Source organism: Schistocerca cancellata, chromosome 4 (assembly GCF_023864275.1).
Source record: "Schistocerca cancellata isolate TAMUIC-IGC-003103 chromosome 4, iqSchCanc2.1, whole genome shotgun sequence".
Taxonomy (NCBI): Eukaryota; Metazoa; Arthropoda; class Insecta; order Orthoptera; family Acrididae; genus Schistocerca; species Schistocerca cancellata.
In genome coordinates this window covers 920,943,608-920,963,341 of record NC_064629.1, presented here as the reverse complement: position 1 = coordinate 920,963,341, position 19,734 = coordinate 920,943,608, and the positions used below count along the sequence as shown (strand labels likewise).

The window sequence follows — 19,734 nt, the reverse complement described above, 5'->3', positions numbered from 1 at the left end:
ACCACATTTCTTTAATTGCCTCAAGTTTTGGGTAACTGTCTTGGCATCTGTATTTGTGTCAGGTTTTCCAATTAAGCTGCACAGGTCAAGAGATTTTTACAATACTAGTTGGTTCATGCCACTTTTGTGTTTTCCTACTTCTTTGATACCAATTGCATTTTCTGGTCATTTTAGTTTCTATACTGAAGTATTTTCATGATTTTGTGGCTGTAATTTTAGATTTAATTTGTCGCTGCTCAAAACCCCCAATTTCCCAAGGTTTTCACAATAAGTTCAATATTTATTATTAACAATTCGCACAGTTCCATAATTGTGCCACAAGAAAGGGTGATTGCGATGTAACAGTCACCACATTGAAATATGTTGTGATGCATTTTGGTGCCAGCGACGACTCAGCTGGTTAAAGTCGACAGTTGGTATCAAAGGTTCTGGTTTATCCACTGTACGTGCCACTGTGAACAACAGCCTTCTGGGAGGCACCCGAGTCAACATCCCCAATGTGTTAAGTTCCCTAAGTAAAGTTCACTTGGAAACTGGTTTAGATAAAATGCCGTCACTAACAGCAGCAATCACTGTCATGTTCAAAACCAACTGTCGTTGAGAAGATGTGATACTGGCTTCTAGTTCTGTCGTTAGAATCTTTTTACAATCTGTTCTTACACCATGTTGCACAGCCATGAGTGGTACACCATTCCTTGAACACATGTTGGACAGTCCATGTTTACACATCAACAAATAGCGCTACTTTATTCACAGTGAGACCATGAGCATGTCTACAAACAATTGTTCCTTTCAGCCATATTCACATCGATCCATCGGCACACAACATCCTGTCAGTAGTTGAGGATCACGAGCGCCTTGTACCAGTTCTACAACACCTACAGCACTCCAAAGGCAACAGTATGTTCTTTTAAGGGGGTAACTAATATTTCATCTAGTGGATTTACTTATTCTGTGTTCTCAAAATTCTGATGTGGCAGGCATGGCCCATAGCAGCCAGCCATAAGGAACACGAGGCTGAAAGAATTATACTGTTCTGTGACCCAATTTTCATATTGGAGAGGATGTTCATGCTATTTTCCTACAGACATGATTAATATGTCACTCCCAGTTTAGTTTGGAATCAATATGAATCCCTAAAGTTTTACTGGCTTCCTTTCTGCCTCTCTTTTTTAATCATAGCACTTTTGGGGTAGCAAGCACATAGTCAATGGGAGCAGCATTGCCAGTTTTCAGTTCAGTCAGTTATTTCATAACACTTGAAAATGAAGGAGCAGATTCCTTATAAGCTTCCGTCGACTTTCGATGGATTTCTTTTTGGAATAATCCTTCAAAACTAATGAATTTTATGACAGCACAGTATTCCAGTATATCTATTTGAATAATGTCCTGTGTAGGGTCAACCGCTGTCAACAGTATATGCATTTTGACTGCTGCCAGCACTGGACACAAAAAATTTGCTCCCACACATCCTGGCCACCTGTGGACTGAATATCTGCAGTGATGAGAACTCCCTCGCCCAATATGCTGAAGGTTCCACAAAGACCTTCACAGACAGCCACTACACCCAAAACTAGACCGCTAACATATTTCCTTTCCTACACCCTCACACACCACTAATCCTTCCACTACCCCCGAAGAATTCGCTACAAAAACGCGCACCCTCATCATCCAATATCAGCCCAGACTGGAGCAACTGAACCATATCCTTCGCCAGGGCTCTTATTATCTATCATCATGCCCACATCCTAACAATGATCCTTCCCATCCTTCCTAACTTGGTATTCTGTTACCCACTCAAACTATACAACATCCTGCTCCACCCTATGCCACCTCTTGCCTCAGGGGTCATACCCTGTGGAAGACCTAGGTTCGAGATCTGCCGGACTCGCCCATCCATCACATTCTATTCTCATTGTGTCACAGGCTTATCCTACACTGTCAGAGGCAAGGTCACCTGAGAAAGTAATCATATCATATACCAACTGTGTTACAGTTTATGCACTGCGTTTTATATGTGCATGACCACCAACCAGTTGTTTACCAGAATGAATGGTCACTACCAAACTGTGGCCAAGAACAGAGTGGACCACCGAGTGGCACAACACAATGCCAATCACAACATGCTACAGTGAAATCACTGCTTCACCACTCGTGCCATCTGGATCCTACCCTCCAGCATGAGCTTTGCTTAACTACATAGATGGGAGTTATCCTTGCAACATACAGTAATCCGCTTGGCCTCAGTCTCCATTAACCCACTGTTTCCACACCTCCTAACCATGATTTTCCCCTTCCTCTGTCCCGGCACCACCTACTATTCCACCCCTCCACTTCATCTTCATCGTGTGCCACACCCAACCGGCACCTCGCTGGTGCACCGGCCACCCCTTCCTCCTGCATTCTTACACTGGACCTGATGCTTCCTTCAGAGCTGCCAGCTACCCACCCCAAAGCCCTTCTCCTGCTTCCCACTGCTTTCACCCCATCTGACACAGCCTCCACTCCAGTCCACCTGCTGAACTAAAATCCTGGCACTGTGCATGTGGCCGGCACAATGTAGATAAACAAGTGTGTGTGTGTGTGTGTGTGTGTGTGTGTGCGCGCACGTGCACATATTGGAAGCACTTCTTATTTTTGTATTATATCAATGACGTGCCATGTCAGGTTCAGTCTAATACCATTCTGTATGCAGATGACTTAACAGCAATAGTCTGTTGAGAAACTAATGAAGAGTTAATCCACTGTATTGAACAGACATGGGTCAAAAATAGTTATTTAAAATTAAACCTTGTAAAATAAAAATGTTCATTTCACCACCAAACAATCTGCACTGTGTATAAACGAAATAAACCATATGGACAAAAAGGTGGACACTGCATACTGCACCAAATTCCTTGATGTATCAGTAAACAGAAATATGTTGAGGAGTAACCATGGCAGCATTCTGGGTCTATTGAACAGTCATGAACATCTTTTATAATACCACCGATATCACCGATTACCTGAAAAAGATGATGATGATGATTATGATGATGAAGAGGAGGAGGAGGAGGAGGAGGAGGAGGAAGGAGTATATTACGCATATTCTGTTTCAGTTGTTACATACAGTGTAATTTCCTTGGAGGACCTGAGAAAACTAAGCTACTCAGTGCTTTTAGACTGCACAAAAATGTCAGCTGAGCCATTGTGGAAGCTAAACAAGAAACAGTACTGCAAACCTTTCTTTGAAAATATAAATCAAGACGTCCATTCCAAGCATGTACATGAATGAGACATTTTCACAAAGAAAAGCGCAACTTTTTTTAGGGAAATTGCTTATTACTATGAGACTAGACATAAAGCAAGTTACATTCATGCGAACTAAGTTTCTCCCAGCATATACAATTTTCAAATAACTTACGGGAATGCAGCTGGTTGACAACGACAACAGCCGATATTTCAACAGGAGCACACCCTGCAATTTTCAAGGCAAAACTGCAGCAACTAAGCTCTGTCCAAGTGAATATGGTACCTCAGTTTACACACACACACACACACACACACACACACACACACACTAAATGGTAGTGTCATCACAAACCAGAGATGACTGTGCCAAGATAATTTTCTGCAATGGCAAATTTGTTCGGCTGTTGTAAGCACATGTGCCACTTATGCTCGTTACATTGGTCCTCCATAGTCCTGATAGTTGGACCAATATGTGACATGCCACAACTGTAAGGAATGTGTTAGACACCCGCCTTAAGCAAACTAAGAACATCCTTTATGGACCTAAACTGACTGATCTTAGATGATGATCAAAAAGCACACTTCACATCATATTTCCACAAAAATACAACCAATACCATTAAAAATACTCCCTTCGTAAGGCATAAAGGCTGTAGACTTAGTATTATCACCACTCACGTGGTGCACAGTTGATCGATAGCACAATGCACATATAATCTGTCTTTCACTATACCCATTCCAAAGAGAGGTGACTTAGGGACAGGTTAATTCAGCTGATGAACTTTAAGGGTCCGAGATAACATAGGCTCTGTGGACCAAGTTCCATATTCCCCAGTTACCTGGCCACAGAATAAAACTATATGAAATAATTTCAGATTATATGAGCACAAAATTTATAAGTAAAATATGGAAGGGGAAGGGTGGCCCAAATCTGAAACATACTGACAGAGATCTGGAAAAATATCTGAAAATTAAAGCCTAATGTTCTGAGGATTTACTGAATGAGACTGTATCTGTCTAAAGAAGTAATACCACACTATAACCTTAGATTATTTTTATTATTTTCTATACAAGGTTAGAATTGACAAGTAACTTATATCATAGTCTTCAATTATTTAATAACTGTTATGTGATAATACATACCTAATTTTAATCTGTCTGTTAATAGAGAGTTTTAATGGAGCCCCACACATCCATGTCATGATGGCATACATACACATTTCACTGAATGCAATAAATGTTTTACTTTCAGTGACAAAACTTTACATGTACTAAGAACACAATCACACATGAAGAATTTTTTTCCAAGTGAATCCAGTCGTTAAAAACGCTAAATACTCAATTCTGAGGAGACTTATGTCAGTGCTGAATAGGTTGGTTAGTTGGTTTAAAGACGGGAGAAGAGACCAAACTATGAGGTCATTGGTCCCTTGTTCCTAATAAAACAATGCCACAAGTGCAAGAATACAAAGGACAAAACATATAACTCAAAGTGGAAAGAAAGGAAAAGCCACAAGAATGAAGAGAAGGCAACAAACGCTAAAAAGAACAAAAGAGGACAAGAAAACAACAGAGAGAAGCTAGAAACAGAAGAGAGTAAAACATGAAAGCAGATTACAGTGGCTGGCCAACCACGAGAATAAAAATGGAAAGCCAGCCACTCTGCAACACATTAAAACCTCCACCCTAAAAGCACTAGGGTGGAGGAAACAGAGGGGCAAAGGACATATGCTAAAACCTACATAGAAGTATAAAACTCACTTTCACAGATACAATGTAAAACTAAAGCTGCTGTGAAGGCATTGTCGCCCAACACCGAAGGCAGGGTGCTGGGACAGTTAAAAGTCTGCCGCAGAGCGGCTAAAAGTGGGCAGTCCAGCAGGAGGAGGACGACTGTCATTTGGGAGCCACAGCGACATTGAGGTGGGTCCTCGCGACGGAGTAGGTAACCATATGTTAGCCACGTATGGCCAATGTGCAAATGGCAGAGGACAACTGACTCCCCGTGGGAGCCCTGCATGGAAGACTTCCACACACTCAGTCTCCTTAATGACACGCAGTTTGTTGTGCGTGCTGTTATGCCATTCCGTCTCCCAAATCCAGAAAACCCTGCGGTGTAAGACCAAGCGTATGTCAGCTTCAGAGATGCCTATCTCCAGAAGTGGTTTCTGCGTCGCCTGTTTGGCCAGCCTGTTGGCAAGTTCATTGCTGGGGATTCCAACATGTCCTAGAGTCCACACAAACACCACGGAACGGCAGGACTGTTCCCCAGCATAGATGGACTTCTGAATTAACGCTAGCAGGGAGTGGCGAGGGTAGCACTGGTCAATAGCTTGTTAGCTGCTCAATGAGTCAATACACAGGAGAAATGACTTGCCAGGGCACGAGCAGACGTACTAAAGAGCACAAGATATGGCCGCCAGCTCTGCAGTGAAAACACTGCAGCCAACTGGCAAGGAGTGCTTCTCGATATGTCCTCCATGAAGATATGCGAAGCCTAAGTGACCATCAGCCATTGAGCCGTCGGTGTAAACCACTTCGGAGCCCCAGAACATGTCAAGAATCAAGAGGAAGTGACAGCAGAGAGCGACAGGGTTAACGGAATCCTTAGGGCCATGCAAAAGGTCCAGACGAAGCTGCGGCCAAGGCGTACACCATGTGAACGGACCGAAAGTAGAGGTAGTAAAGGGAAGGACTCCAGTTCGAAGAGAAGGGACTACACGCGAACCGCAATCGTTAGCGCCGATGCGCGAGATGGACTGCCGCAGGCGGGAAAAGGTGACAGTAATTCGGATGCTCAGGGAAACTATGAATGTGTGCTGTGTAACTGGTGAGCAGTTGTGCACGTCTGATCTGCAGTGGAGGGACACCAGCCTCCACCAGTACGCTGGTCACCGGACTTGGCCTAAAACCTCCTGTCACTAATTAAACATCACAGTGGTGCACAGGGTTGAGTAAACGCAATGCTGAAGGTGCTGCTAAACCATAAACCACACTCCCAAAGTCAGTTCGGGATTGGACAAGGGCTCTGTAGAGCTGCAGCAGCATACAGCGATCTGCACCCCAATTGGTGTTGCTCACGCAATGGAGGGCATTGAGGGGCTGCCAGCACTTCTGCTTAAACTGATGAAGATGAGGGAACCAAGTCAATCGAGCATCTAAAACCAGTCCTAGGAATTGATATGTCTCCATTATAGTGAGTGGATCATCATTAAGGTAAAGTGCGGGTTCTGGATGAACGGTACTACACCGACAGAAGTGCATGGCACACGACCTTGAGGCTGAAAACTGGAAGTCGTGGGCTAGAGCCCACGACTGCGCCTTGTCGATGGCTCCCTGGAGGTGCCGCTTGGCAATAACAGTACTGGAGCAGCAGTACGAAATGCAGAGAGACACTCAATACAGAGCCCTGCGGGACTCCATTCTACTGGATATGGATGGAACTATCAGAACCACCAACTTGGACACAGAAAGTACGGAGGGACAGGAAGTTTAGGATAAAAATCAGGAGTGGTCCCCGGAGACCCCACTCATACAATGTGGCAAGGATATGATGTCGCCAAGTTGTGTCGTATGCTTTACATACGTCAACAAAGACGGCAATCAGGTGTTGCCGTCTGGAAAAGGCTGTTCGGATGGCAGACTCAATGGACATAAGATTATCAGTGGTAGAGTGACCCTGGCGGAAGCTGCCCTGACATGGAGCCAGCAAGCCACGTGACTCCAGGACCAAACCCAACTGCCGACATACCATACGTTCCAGCAGCTTACAAAGAACATTGGTGAGGCTGATGGGCCGATAGCTATCGACATCAAGCAGGTTTTTACCGGGTTTGAGCACCAGAATGATGGTGCTCTCCCTCCATTGCGATGGAAAGACGGCATCGCAACAGATCCGGTTGAAGATGACGAGAAGATGTAGTTTGTAGTCAGATGAGAGATGTTTAATCATCTGGCTGTGGATGCAATCAGGCCCAGGATCTGTGCCGTGGCAATGTGCATGGGCACTGAGGAGCTCCCACTCTGTAAATGGGGCATTATAGGCTTCACTGCAGCGTGTAGTGAATGAGAGGATGTTCCCTTCCAGCCGTCATTTGAGTGTGCGAAAGGCCGGGGGGGGGGGGGGGGGGGGGGGGCGGTTTAATGCTCCGACGCAGAGGCTCGAGCAAAGTGCTTGGCAATCGCGTTTGTGTCGGTACATAGCTTGCCATTTATGGTAACACCGGGGACAGCTGTTGGGGCCTGGTACCCGAAAAGACATTTGATCTTCACCCAGACTTGGGAAGGTGACGTGTGGCACCCAGTGGTGGAGACGTATCTCTCCCAACACTCCTTCCTCCGTTGTTTGATAAGGTAGCGAACACAGGCACGGAGCCATTTAAAGGCTATGACGTGCTCCAGGGAAGGGTGCCACTTATGCCAACACTCCTTAATTGCTTCAGCGACTTCTGGCGACCACCAAGGGACTGTCTTATGCCTCGGGTACCCTAATTAGCGATGGGTCGTGTTTTCTGCCACAGAAACGATTGTGCTAGTCACCTGCTCAATCATCACATCGATGTTACTGTGTGGGGGAGATTCAGCGGTGACAGCAGAGGTGAAAGTTCCCCAGTCCGCCTTGTTCAAAGCCCATATGGGCAGGCGTCCTTGTTCAAAGCCCATCTGGGCAGGCGTCCTGTGTGCCTGATGCTGGAGCAGTGACAGGAAGATGGGGAAGTGGTCACTACCACACAGGTCATCATGTGCTCTCCAGTGGATAGATGGGAGAAGTCCTGGGCCGCAAATTGATAAATCAATGGCCGAGTAACTACCATGAGCCACAGTGAAATGTGTGGCAGCCCCAGTATTTAAGAGGTAGAGGTCAAACTGCGACAGTAAAGTTTTGACATCTCTGCCTCGGCCAGTAAGCATGGTACCACCCCACAAGGTGTTATGGGCATTAAAATCTCCCAGAAGTAGGAAAGGTTCAGGGAGTTAATCAATCAGTGCAGCTAACACATTCAGGGGTACTGCATCATCTGGAGGACGATATACATTGCAGACAGTTATTTCCTGCAACGTCCTTATTCTGCCAGCCACAGCTTCAAGAGGGGTTTGAAGGGGCACATGTTTATTACAGACCGAGTTTAGGACATAAATGCAAATTCCACCAGACACACTACTGTTCCTGTAATATCCCTTATAGCCACGGAGGGCAGGGGTCCGCATTACTGGGAACCAGGTTTCCTGGAGGGCAATGCAGATAGCAGGTGTAAAGCTTGACAGTTGCTGTAGCTCAGCCAGGCGGTGGAAAAAACTGCCGCAATTCCACATGGAGGATGACATCGTGAGACTGGGAAGGCATGGAATATTCAGTGAGGCAGTTTAAGCCTCAGGGTCACCTGCTCCCACTGACTTATTGTCTGAACAGTCTATATCCATTGTGTCTGAGGGTATGGCAAGATCTAGGTCCTCAGCAGACGCCAAAATCTCCACCCCATCCTCAACTGCAGAGCTTGTAGGTAGTGGTGGTGTGGGTGCCATCGCAATTTCCTTGGTCTTCGAGGTTTTCTTTTTGGATTTCTCTCGCTGCTGCTTGGGTTTCCCTGGCTGGGAGGATTTCACTGGCTCAGTCTCCGGGACTGAGGATGAGCATGACGCCCTACAACCAACTGCTTTTGGGCTCTTCGGCCACTGGTGGGTGTCGTCTTTCCCACTAGGAGAAACCTGGGAAGGGAGTGACCCAAGGGACCCCTTCCTAGTGAGAGAAGCCAAAGAAGACCTACGCTTCTCCAGCTTAGAAGTGGGGACGGACGTCCCTGATGGTTGGGGGGGGGGGGGGGGGGGTTGCTCCCGAAGTATGTGGTGCAGGAGCAACAGGGAGGGAAATGCAGCCCACCATTGTGGGGGCAGGTGTAGTCTTCCGGCACTGAGAGGTGACCTGGGTTGGCTGAGCTGATGGTGCCCAAACTGTTGTAGCAGCGGCGTAAGACTATGTCATACGCACAGGATGCAGGCGTTCAAATTTTCTCTTAGCCTCAGTGTAGGTCAGTCTATCCAGGGTCTTGTACTCCATGATTTTCCTTTCTTTCTGGAGAACCCTACAGTCAGGCGAGCAAGGCGAATGGTGCTCTCTGCAGTTGACACAGATGGAAGGCGGGGCACATGGAGAACTGGAATGTGATGGGCGTCCGCAATCTCAGCATGTGACGCTGGATGTACAGCGGGAAGACATATGGCCAAACTTCCAGCACTTTAAGCACTGCATCGGGGGAGGGATATAGGGCTTTACATCACACCGGTAGACCATCACCTTGACCTTCTCGGGCAATATATCACCCACAAAGGCCAAGATGAAGGCACCGGTGGCTACCTGGTTATCCTTCGGACCCCGCTAGACACGCCGGACGAAAAGTACACCTCGCCACTCTAAACTGGCGCGCATATCATAGTAGGACCGCAGAAGAAGGTCTCTGTGAAATATGATACCCTGGACCATATTTAAGTTCTTATGGGGTGTGATGGTTACAGAAATATTCCCCAATTTGTCACAGTGAGTAACTCCCGTGACTGGGCTGAGGGTGCTGTTTTGATCAAGACTGACCCAGATCTCATTTTGGACAAGCCTTCCACCTCCCCGAACTTGTCCTCTAAATGCTCAACAAAAACCTGAAGCTTCATCGTCATCAAAGATTCCCCATCAGCTCTCGAACATGCAAGGTACCGGGGCAAATAAGATCTGGTGCCATCCTTAGCCAGATGTTCCTCCCATTGTGTGGCCAGGGAGGGGAACGATTTGGGGTCATACTTCTGTATGTTGAATTGAGCTCTTGATCGCTTAGAGACTGCTGGTGTTTCATCACCAGCAAGAGATGACGGACTACGCTTCATCGCTTGTCATCCGCCCTGATGCCACCCACTCCGACCAGGGGCCCTTCCCATGGGCACCACCCAGCCGCAGCATAGGCCACCTGCCAGGATGGCCATTGCAGGGAGTCCCAATGCCCCAGGGGGATGGGCATCTACCGCTTGACATAAGTGGGGAGTTAGCAGTGCAGGCATCAGCAGAGGGATCCCTGTGTAGTCAGAGGGCTACAACCAACAGGGAACATGGCGGCCCCATCAGAATGGACTGGCTACCGTGCTACACATCACGTGCAAAGAAGTCCACGGTCATCGTCGACGCAGAAATTGACACTGCATAGTGCATGGTGGAAAACGCACCAGGAAGGTGTCCTCGCCCAAGAGATGGAGAATGGGCAGGACTGCAATGCGTCAACAAGAAAGTGGGCTAAGGATCTCAATGCTCAATGGACACGATGCACCTTGTAAGGCGCCCTTCCCCAATTGGCTCGCTATTTGGGAAAATTTTGAAGAATGGAGGTCAAACCCTACAGGGGACCATCAGATAAAGGCCGAAACATGTGAAACTCCTTTTAATCGCCTTGTTCGACAGGCAGGAATACCTCGGGCTTATTCTAACCCCCGGACCCGCAGGGGGAGTGCTGAATAGGTCGCTAGAATAAATGGTCATCTGCTGTTCGAAAATTCTTGCTTACTGATGCATTTTGGGCACAGCCCATCACAAGAACATCAACAATAAAAGTCTTCATACAAAGTCACATGTGTCAACTGTCAGCATCAGAGCTCAACTAAATCAATTGAGTTCCGATGCTGATAGATGTGACTCCATAGTGTGAATTAAGACTTATTTTTGAGGTTCTGATGAGCCTGTGCCCAAAACACATCAGTAAATAAGAGTTTCTGACCAGCAAGTGACCAGTTATAATAGCAACCTATGCAGCAGTGGCATAAATCTCCCCAAATTTACATCAGGGTCACAGGCCCCTGTGCAAATTCATGTCACACCTTAAACTATATACTCATTCTCTCTCTCTCTCTCTCTCTCTCTCTCTCTCTCTCTCTCTCTCTCTCTCTCTCTCACACACACACACACACACACACACACACATCACAAACCACTGCATTTATATTCACAGCTATGTTTAAGAAAAATTTAGCATTCTTTTACAGAAACCTCACCTGAATAAAATTCCATTTTCTTTCTGGATAGAGAGATTGGAGTTGTCTATACGATTGAACTCCTGTCTTTCTGTCAGGAACATTATAATCTGCATGATTCACAGCTACTTTTTTGTTTCCTCTACAAATTCTTTTCTTTGGTTCAAAAGCCACATTTATTAAATCAATAGGTTCATCTTTTGGAATACATTCACTTGCAAGGGCTGCTATAACACTTGAATCTAGACCTCCAGAGAAGAGTATCCCAACTTTTGAGTGTTTACAGTGTTTTTTACTGCTGAACTGCTTTACACAGTTTTTACACAGCTCACACTGTTTACCACAGCGCACTTTCACAGAAAAGTTTAATAAGTTTAGAAGCCTGTCGACATTCTTGCAGACTGATTCATCCATGAGTAGTGTTGTGAAGAAATCAGGTATGTTCTCACTGTTATACTTCAGCCAGTAAGATTCAAGTACTGAAGATGGGATGGAGTCTGTATTCATATAACAACCTGACAGCGGTGATTCTATGAAACACTGATCAATATTTAAGTCGACGTGATAGAGATCCACTGCAGCAGATAGTCTAGTCTCAGAAATTCCAGACCATGGATAAAGTTTGATTGATATACTGCCTGTAAATAAACAGAAACTTTCAGTAACAGATTGTTATTAGTAATTATTTGCTTTGACTATATTTAGACAATTTGTAATAAAGTAAGTGATATATACCTCTCTCATGGAAATATTACAAAAGGTAAGATCAAAATAAATATATAAACAAAACCGTTTTAAATTTTTTCAATGTACACAATAACTATAGAACATAACTCAACATCATCCCATATCACCTGCACCAAATTTTGATTTATCAAGTTACTTCATTTAATTAAGATACTGATATAGTCAATCAGTGAGTCACACTGATTTGACAGGATGTATGTACTTTTTTTATTTAGCTAGTTCACCTGACCTGAGGATTCAGGATTATCTTAATGCAGAGTGTCTAGTGTTTATGGCACTGGCCATTTCTGATGTCTGACCGAGTCAACAATTTTTCTTTAACTTGCCGAGTGATGAGAGTAAAACCAAGATTCAGCTAAGTCTTGCATTATTTTAAGATTTATCGCTAAGTTTAACGTGAATAAGCATTGTAGATTCTAATCTGTTAAGATATAAGTTGTGTTTTCTGGATGGGCAAGATTTAAGCCGTGAATAAAGAGTAGAATCTAGTTTTCATACTGGGATATGTCTGGGTTATTCATAAGAAGGAGGTGAGGCATGCTTGCTTTTAAGCACTGTCTGTCAGTCTGCATGCTGGTGATCTTTCTGCACGATGGTGACCTATCTGCAGGTCAGACATGAGGGGGGATGTTAGTAGATGGAAAGAGTTGTGTGGGCTTTTTATATGCAGAAGTTATGCCAGTATGTGATGAAACACGTGGAGGAGCCTTGACTTCCCAAAAATGGATGCAGATACTTCTTTGTTGTGTGGGTGATACTGGATTCCAGACCGGTGCGGCTAACGATTTTTGAGTAGATCAGGTAACAGTATGTAAAAACCATTAACAATGTTATAGATCACACAGTTTTAAAAGCTCACAATTGGATATGATTCCCATCTAAAATGTGGGAAATTAATATGGCTAAACTAGAATGGCAAAAAATATTTCAGCTGCCAACTGTCATAGCAGCTTTGGATTGCACCCAAATAGAAATTATAAAATCAACGATACATTGTGATGAATGCATCACAAAGGATATGCCTCTATTAACATGCAAGCCACCATAGATACTAGTGAGAAATTTACAAGCATAAGAGCAGAATGATCCGGTGGTGTGCATGATGCTAAAATATGGAGACTTAACCCAATCAAAAATATAATTTCAGGATACAACAGGGATGCTCGCTTACTTGGTGATTCACGGCATGTTAGTCACTCCATTTAAGTAGCTAGAAATACTGATCAATGATGATTCAGTTTGGTCCCTGCCAGAGAAACACCAATAGTGGAGAGAGCTTTTGGTCACTTGAAGCAACAATTTCCCCGTCATTGGTAACTGTATAAGACTGTTTGGAGAGAGTTCCCAAACTAATACTAACATGTGCTGTACTGCACACTGTAAACACCTGAAAGATCACTTTGAGTATCATTTTAAGGAGAGGAAAGATAGGGGGAAAAAAAGAAGACTACAAAAGTCAGAGTCCTGATGAAGACGAGCCTACCAACAGACAGCTGTAAAACAGTGGAAGCAGGGTACACGGTGAACATAACCAGCAATAAATACTCTGATTTATGTAGGTGTTTTTTCTTTGTTTAATTTCGTACTATACATATGCAATAAACAATGTGATTATAATTGAAAGTAACATAATTACAAGAGACCAAGAAAAATGTACAAATTGCTTTTTTATTTATTTCTTTTAGACAATTAAGAAATGAATGGAAAGGACGATGATATGAATCATTCAACAATACAATATTTATGTTTCATATTAATAACCTGTTCATGTAGATTTGCCCTCTGCAATTTTTTAATTTTTCTTTTCATTTTCTATGTAGTCCCAGAAGCTGTGATAAGGCAAGTCTTTTGTTCCTTCAGTTCCACATGCTGAACATGTTTTTGCGTCAGGTTGACTTTATGTTGAGGTTGTCAGTTTTGTTGTCACAGGAGCAACAACCAGGTACATAGAGATTATCTCCAATATTCATTTTTATCGCAGTTTTTAGCAATGTTTGACAACTGCTTGACACACACCGAAATAACTTCTGGGACCTTTCCAAAAACAGGATTAACTTCCTGGGAGAGCAATACCAACAAATCCTTTCCCAATCTTTAGGTTTAATTGGTTTATTTTCCATTTCCTTCAGTTTAGGTTTCTTTCTTATTTGACTCTTCAATCTGCACAGCACTGTACTGTTTGCCACTTCTGTGGGAGTATTCCTGTCCAACAGTATTCCATGTATTATTCTTTTCTGACACTACCTTTGGTATTCAATATTTTTGTAACAAAATCATGTGCTCAGCATTCAAACTGATGAGCAGTGCTATGTTCACATTTGTCTTGCAGTATTTTCACTTTTACTGGAAGCCAAGTTGATAACTGACTTTTAAAACAGAACGACCTGCATATCACGAACCACCACATGCAACTACTTGGTATTAGAATAATTCGTCAAGAGGTTAAGGGGACGGGATAGATGCAAAATAGCTGTGATTTGTCATGAGCAGGTGAACACTGACCCACAGTGTAAAACAAGATGTATCTTGACCATGGGTTGTATCTATCCCTGTACAATCTGCTTGCATATTCCAACTGAACGGGGTACATCTACCTAGACTTTGCTTCTAATTATTCACTTCACAAATAGTCGGTACTAAATCTAGGCCCTAGAGACTATTATGTGGACTCCATGTTTTATTCACATTGCTCACTGCTTCCCAATACATTTATTCCTTAATGAAATTTTTCATTAATAATATATCTCTTTTTCAAACCTCCGGAGTTCATGGAACCAATATTAGAAATAAGAATAATCTTCACAAGGATTTAAAGTAATTTACTTTGGTCCGGAAAAACGTTCATCAGTTTCAATAACTTGGCAGTAGCCATAAAAAGTGTAACTACTAAGTTCACTTTAAGAGGAGCCTGAAAGATACATTTATGCCTCTACTTCACTGATTAATTACTTGGCAGAACAGATTGATGTGTTCATGTTATTAATAATGTCAAATAATACAAGTATTACGAACAAGCTGACTCTTGTACATATTCAGCGCAGTAATGCAATCATTATAAATAAGCCTTGTAATATGATTTTTATATCTTATGATGCATGACTAAAGTAGCCTAAGAATTATCATATTAGCTAAGTTACTGATGTTAAAGACTTCTTGAATTATTCCACATCTTTGAGGACCATTTCACTTGGAATTTCTGGATGAAACATTAGCATTGTGTATTCTTGTTTTCTGATATTTTCTTCATCCTGGAGGATCTCCTCACTATGGATCTACTTGAACGAATAGTGAATTTGATCTAATCTAATCTTATTTATACACGTCATAGTATTTCTTTCCTTATAGGAAGTTAGTTATACTTCCTGTCACAATGCTTTCAAAAATTCCTGACTCCCCTGCCAATTCGATTCAAAGCTAAGACAGTTATGGATTTTAAAAAAAAAAAAAAAAAAAAAAAAAAAGGCATTCTAGCATTTAATGAACACCAGTTGGACCGACAATGATAACATAAGGTGAGAGAAAACCAGGTCAGTAGATGGGGAGGGGAGCACCCCAAGGCTCTGCATGCAACGGATGCAGTCCCTCCCTTGCTCTGTTAAAGTCATTAATTAGTATAAGGAATCCTTAAGTTCTTGCCTTCATTCATGTGCTACCTGTAATGTGTCACAGAAAACAGAGAGAACCACATCTGAAAGTAATTAAAACAGAGTTAAAGAGGGATGACCAAGGCAGCTGGTAGAGAAAGTAGAATCTAGGGTCTCCCAGGTCTAGCATGTAACATAGACACATGCAAATCCCAACCAACATGCCCCTACCCTGAAAGTAGTTTAAAACAGAATATCCCACAACAAAACCCACTTTCTTAGAGAAAACGAAGAACCAGTTCAACTCTTTGACCAATAGTAATAGAGACAAAGAATCTGGAAGACCATGCTTAGCATGGCAAGCCAGAATGAGGAGGCATTCTACCAGGATGTAAATTACTGTCTGTGAGGCTCAGCAATCTCTTTTTTTTTTTTTTTTTTTTGGGGGGGGGGGGGGGGACTGAGGGGGTTGACTCATTATGTAAGATAAAATTAAGGGTTAATCTGGTACAAGGTGACATAGGATGGTGTATTACTTCTGGGAGGAACAGAAGGCTCAGAGGTCTACAGCAATAGTCTCCCTGATAGTGTGGGTTTTATTAGAAGACGTAACAGCCCATCAGATGATGTTCTTTCTTCGAGTGAGGAGAAGTCATATTTGCACCCGCAAATCCGCACTTGGGACTGTGAAAGTGATTGTTGGATGAGTAATCTATTCTAGCCAAATTGTTGGCCAGTTTATTCCCCAGGATACCCACATGACTTGGGACACAGAAAAAGACAACTGGGCAGTCACTACAACCTAGGTCACAGAGATGATCATAAATAGCAAATATTACAACACAGGGTGACAAGTGTAACATAAGTCAATAAACTGGAGACTGCTCATTGAGTCACTTCAAATTGCAAAATGATTGAGGGAGGTTTGTATAATAAAATTTAGGGCTCTGTTAATGTCTATTAGCTCCACTGTAAAAACATTACACAGTCCTAGCAGCAAATGTTGTTCCTGACCAGCAGTCAGGGACTGCATAGTCTAAGAGGTTATGTGGAGGTGTAATCCAACTGTTACTCCCACCCACGTTTGGGTGTCAGGAGACTGATGCGCTTTGTTGCAAAAAGAATTTGATACGTTGGATGATTTTGAAATTGCTGTATGGTGATTGTGTATGTGAGGAACTGTTGGTACATTCAGAATGGAAGATGTAAGGCCCCCTTCAGTGAGGAAACTATCTAAGGGGCTAGATAGGAAGGCACCATTGGCCAGTCTTACTACATCAAGATGGACTGGATTCAGTAATTTCAAGGCCAAAGGTGCCACTGAACCATACACCTGGCAACCATAGTTCAGTTGTGTTCTGAGCAGAGCAGTACAGTAGTGTGATCCACACCTCAAGAGGTGTGGGCAAGGAAGCAGAGAGTGTTGAGCTTTTTCATACAGCTAGTCTTTAGTTGACAAACATGGGGCAGTCATGTCAACTTTTTCTCAAAGAGAAATCTCAAAAATCGGGACTGTGCAACAACATCCAAGCACTGGGTATGCAAGTAGAGTATTGGGTCTGGATGGACTTCAGGACAATGGTAGAAATACATGACATGTGTTTTCATCAGAGAGAACTGGAATCAATGGGTGAGAGCCCAAATGGAGGTCCTCTGGACACTGGAGTTTAGCTGGGGCTATACACTGAAACCGTATCAAATGCACACGTCATCAACACATAGTGTGAGGGTGACCACTGGACCAATGGAGGTCACTAGCCTCTTCTTGGCAACAAGGAGCAGTGTAACACTCAGCACAGAGCCCTGAGGGATGCTATTCTCTTGGGCCCATGAGAGGCTGAGTGACATAACAATTCTAACCCAAAACAACTGGTGGGATAAAAACTGACACAAAAATTGGTAGGGAGCCTCAAAAGCTTCAGTCACGGCATCAGGCTGTGTCATATGCCTTACGTAGGTCAAAAAAAGACTGCAACGATGTGGTGCTTAGAAGAAGCCTGCTGGATTGCTGTTTACACTGACAGGGAGACAAAGGGCCCCATAATTCGAGAACCCAGCATAATCGCACAGCTACCATCCTTTCAAGCAATTTACAGACCATGTCCACCAGGCTAATCAGTCACTAGGTGTCAATGGACAAGGCATTTTAGCCTGGTTTAAGGATTGGAAAAATGACACCATTTCACCACTGCAAAGGGAAAACTCCTAGCCAAATACAGTTGAAGATCCTGAGCAGATGGAGTCTCTGAGTCATGTTCAGATGAGAACCATTTAATTTTGAATCAAATTAGGGCCTGGGGCTGTATCATGTGAGGACCTTGAAAGAGTTCCCATCATCGAAAGGTTCATTATGTACCTCAGTGTCAGATGATCAGAGAGATGTCTTCAGTGTCTTTTATGCATTTGTAAGGTAGTCTGGCAAGAGGCACATGCCAAAACTGTTGCAAAGCGGCTCGCAAGGTGTTGAAGCAAGAACCAACACATAGGCAGAAATACCACTATGAAGGAGAAAACTCTGAACAGTTGTTCATCCCTGGCCCAGTAGACCATGGTTCTTGGCCTTAACCTGGGATGAGAAGGCACACATTCCCAAGAGGGCATAGCACTCCCAGCATTCCTTCCTACTGAGTTTAATTACATAAAGAGCCTAACCACAGAGCTGCTTGAAAGTGATGATGCTGGTCTGAGTAGGATGCTGCTCAAGATGTTGCACGGTCCTTTCATAATCCCAAACAGCTGTTAAAAATGTCTTTTGTCCACCATGGTACTGGCCAGTGATGGATAGGAGATATATGAAAACAGCAGTTCCAGCTAGTGAGCATATTGCTGTGGTGGAGGAGGGGTGGGGGAGTGAAACAGAGGGAGGGATCAGGTAAGTGAGGAATTGGATAGGGGAGGGTTGCCCCTGAAAAGACATTGTACTACATGTGCTGTAATTTCACAATTTTCCTACAGATTTAATAAGAGAAACACATCGGCCTTCAGAAATTATTTTACACACACACACACACACACACACACACACCTGCATCTTGCCACACTGCCTAGATACTACTGCAGTGGTGTGCCAGTTTGTCCAACTCTTCAAACACCAAGGGGTCCAACACAATCATACCGTTTCCCAGAACATGAGCAAGCAGCAACTTGTTAATGGCTGGGATATGGATCATTTTGCCTTTAAACCCATGATTATGAGAAAAACAAATGCACTACCTCCAAAATCTTACAGGTCACTAGACAGGTGTTCTTCCAAAGACTCCGCCCAAGTGGGTTCAGAGGTGCTGCTCATTCTCTCCAGTCTATGCCCTCTTTTACAATGCTCATCAGTACATAGTCATAGTACAGTAGGTTTCATTGTTGCTATTATGTTTTTGCATATGCTAATGCCACCATAAAAATAGTGAATCAACAATTTTAAACTACCTTGGAAGGGGGAATGACAAAGACATCCTGGAATTGAATAACTGCAAAGCCAATTAACAAAGGCTGATATTTCGTGTATTTTACGGTATTGGAGGATCAACAATTGGAGCAGGAAGAGGCAATTGACTCTGAACATAAATAAATGGGTGCAGGAACTGGCAGTTGAGCCCAGACATAAATAAATGTTAAGTATTTCATACAAATAGACAAAGGGACCTGCTATTACTCAATTACATTATTGCTGATAAATCACTGGAAACAATAATTACCACAAAATATTTAAGATTAGCCACTTGGAGACACTAAGTGGAATGGCCACATAAAAGAAACTGTATGAAAAGCAGATGCCATGATGAGAGACACGGGGGATCTTAAGGAACTGAACTGTCTTCATCCACAAAAGAAGTAGCTTCCAAAATACTTTTTCATCCAAATCAAGAGCATCACTCATCTGTCTGCACCTCTTAAATTAAGAGAAGCAACAGAGAAGACCCAATGATGGTGGCACATTTCACCACAGTATTGTTCAGTAGGCGTAACAGCATTACAAAGATTACAAAGCTGCTCATCGAGCTCCACTGGGAGGACCCTGCAAGAGAGGCATTGTTGAAATCCTCAAGATAGTACACTTAGAGAAGAGTTGGGCAACTTCTAACTTCCTTCAACATACGTCTCGCAAAATGATCATGTAGACAAAACAAGAGCAATTACAGCTCATACAGAGGTTAACTAAAATTGTTCTTCACAT

General features: G+C 43.4%; 1 protein-coding gene across 4 annotated transcripts in view; it reads right to left on the bottom strand.

The window, feature by feature from the left end:
* Window positions 1-19,734, bottom strand: part of LOC126185097 (asparagine synthetase domain-containing protein 1) — a 78,134-nt gene that overhangs the window by 38,427 nt on the left and 19,973 nt on the right. For all 4 annotated transcript variants that reach the window (XM_049927902.1, XM_049927907.1, XM_049927906.1 and 1 more), the window contains exon 4: window positions 11,254-11,870. In XM_049927902.1, the coding sequence (XP_049783859.1) occupies window positions 11,254-11,870 (617 nt within the window). The remainder of the gene's footprint in view (window positions 1-11,253; window positions 11,871-19,734) is intronic.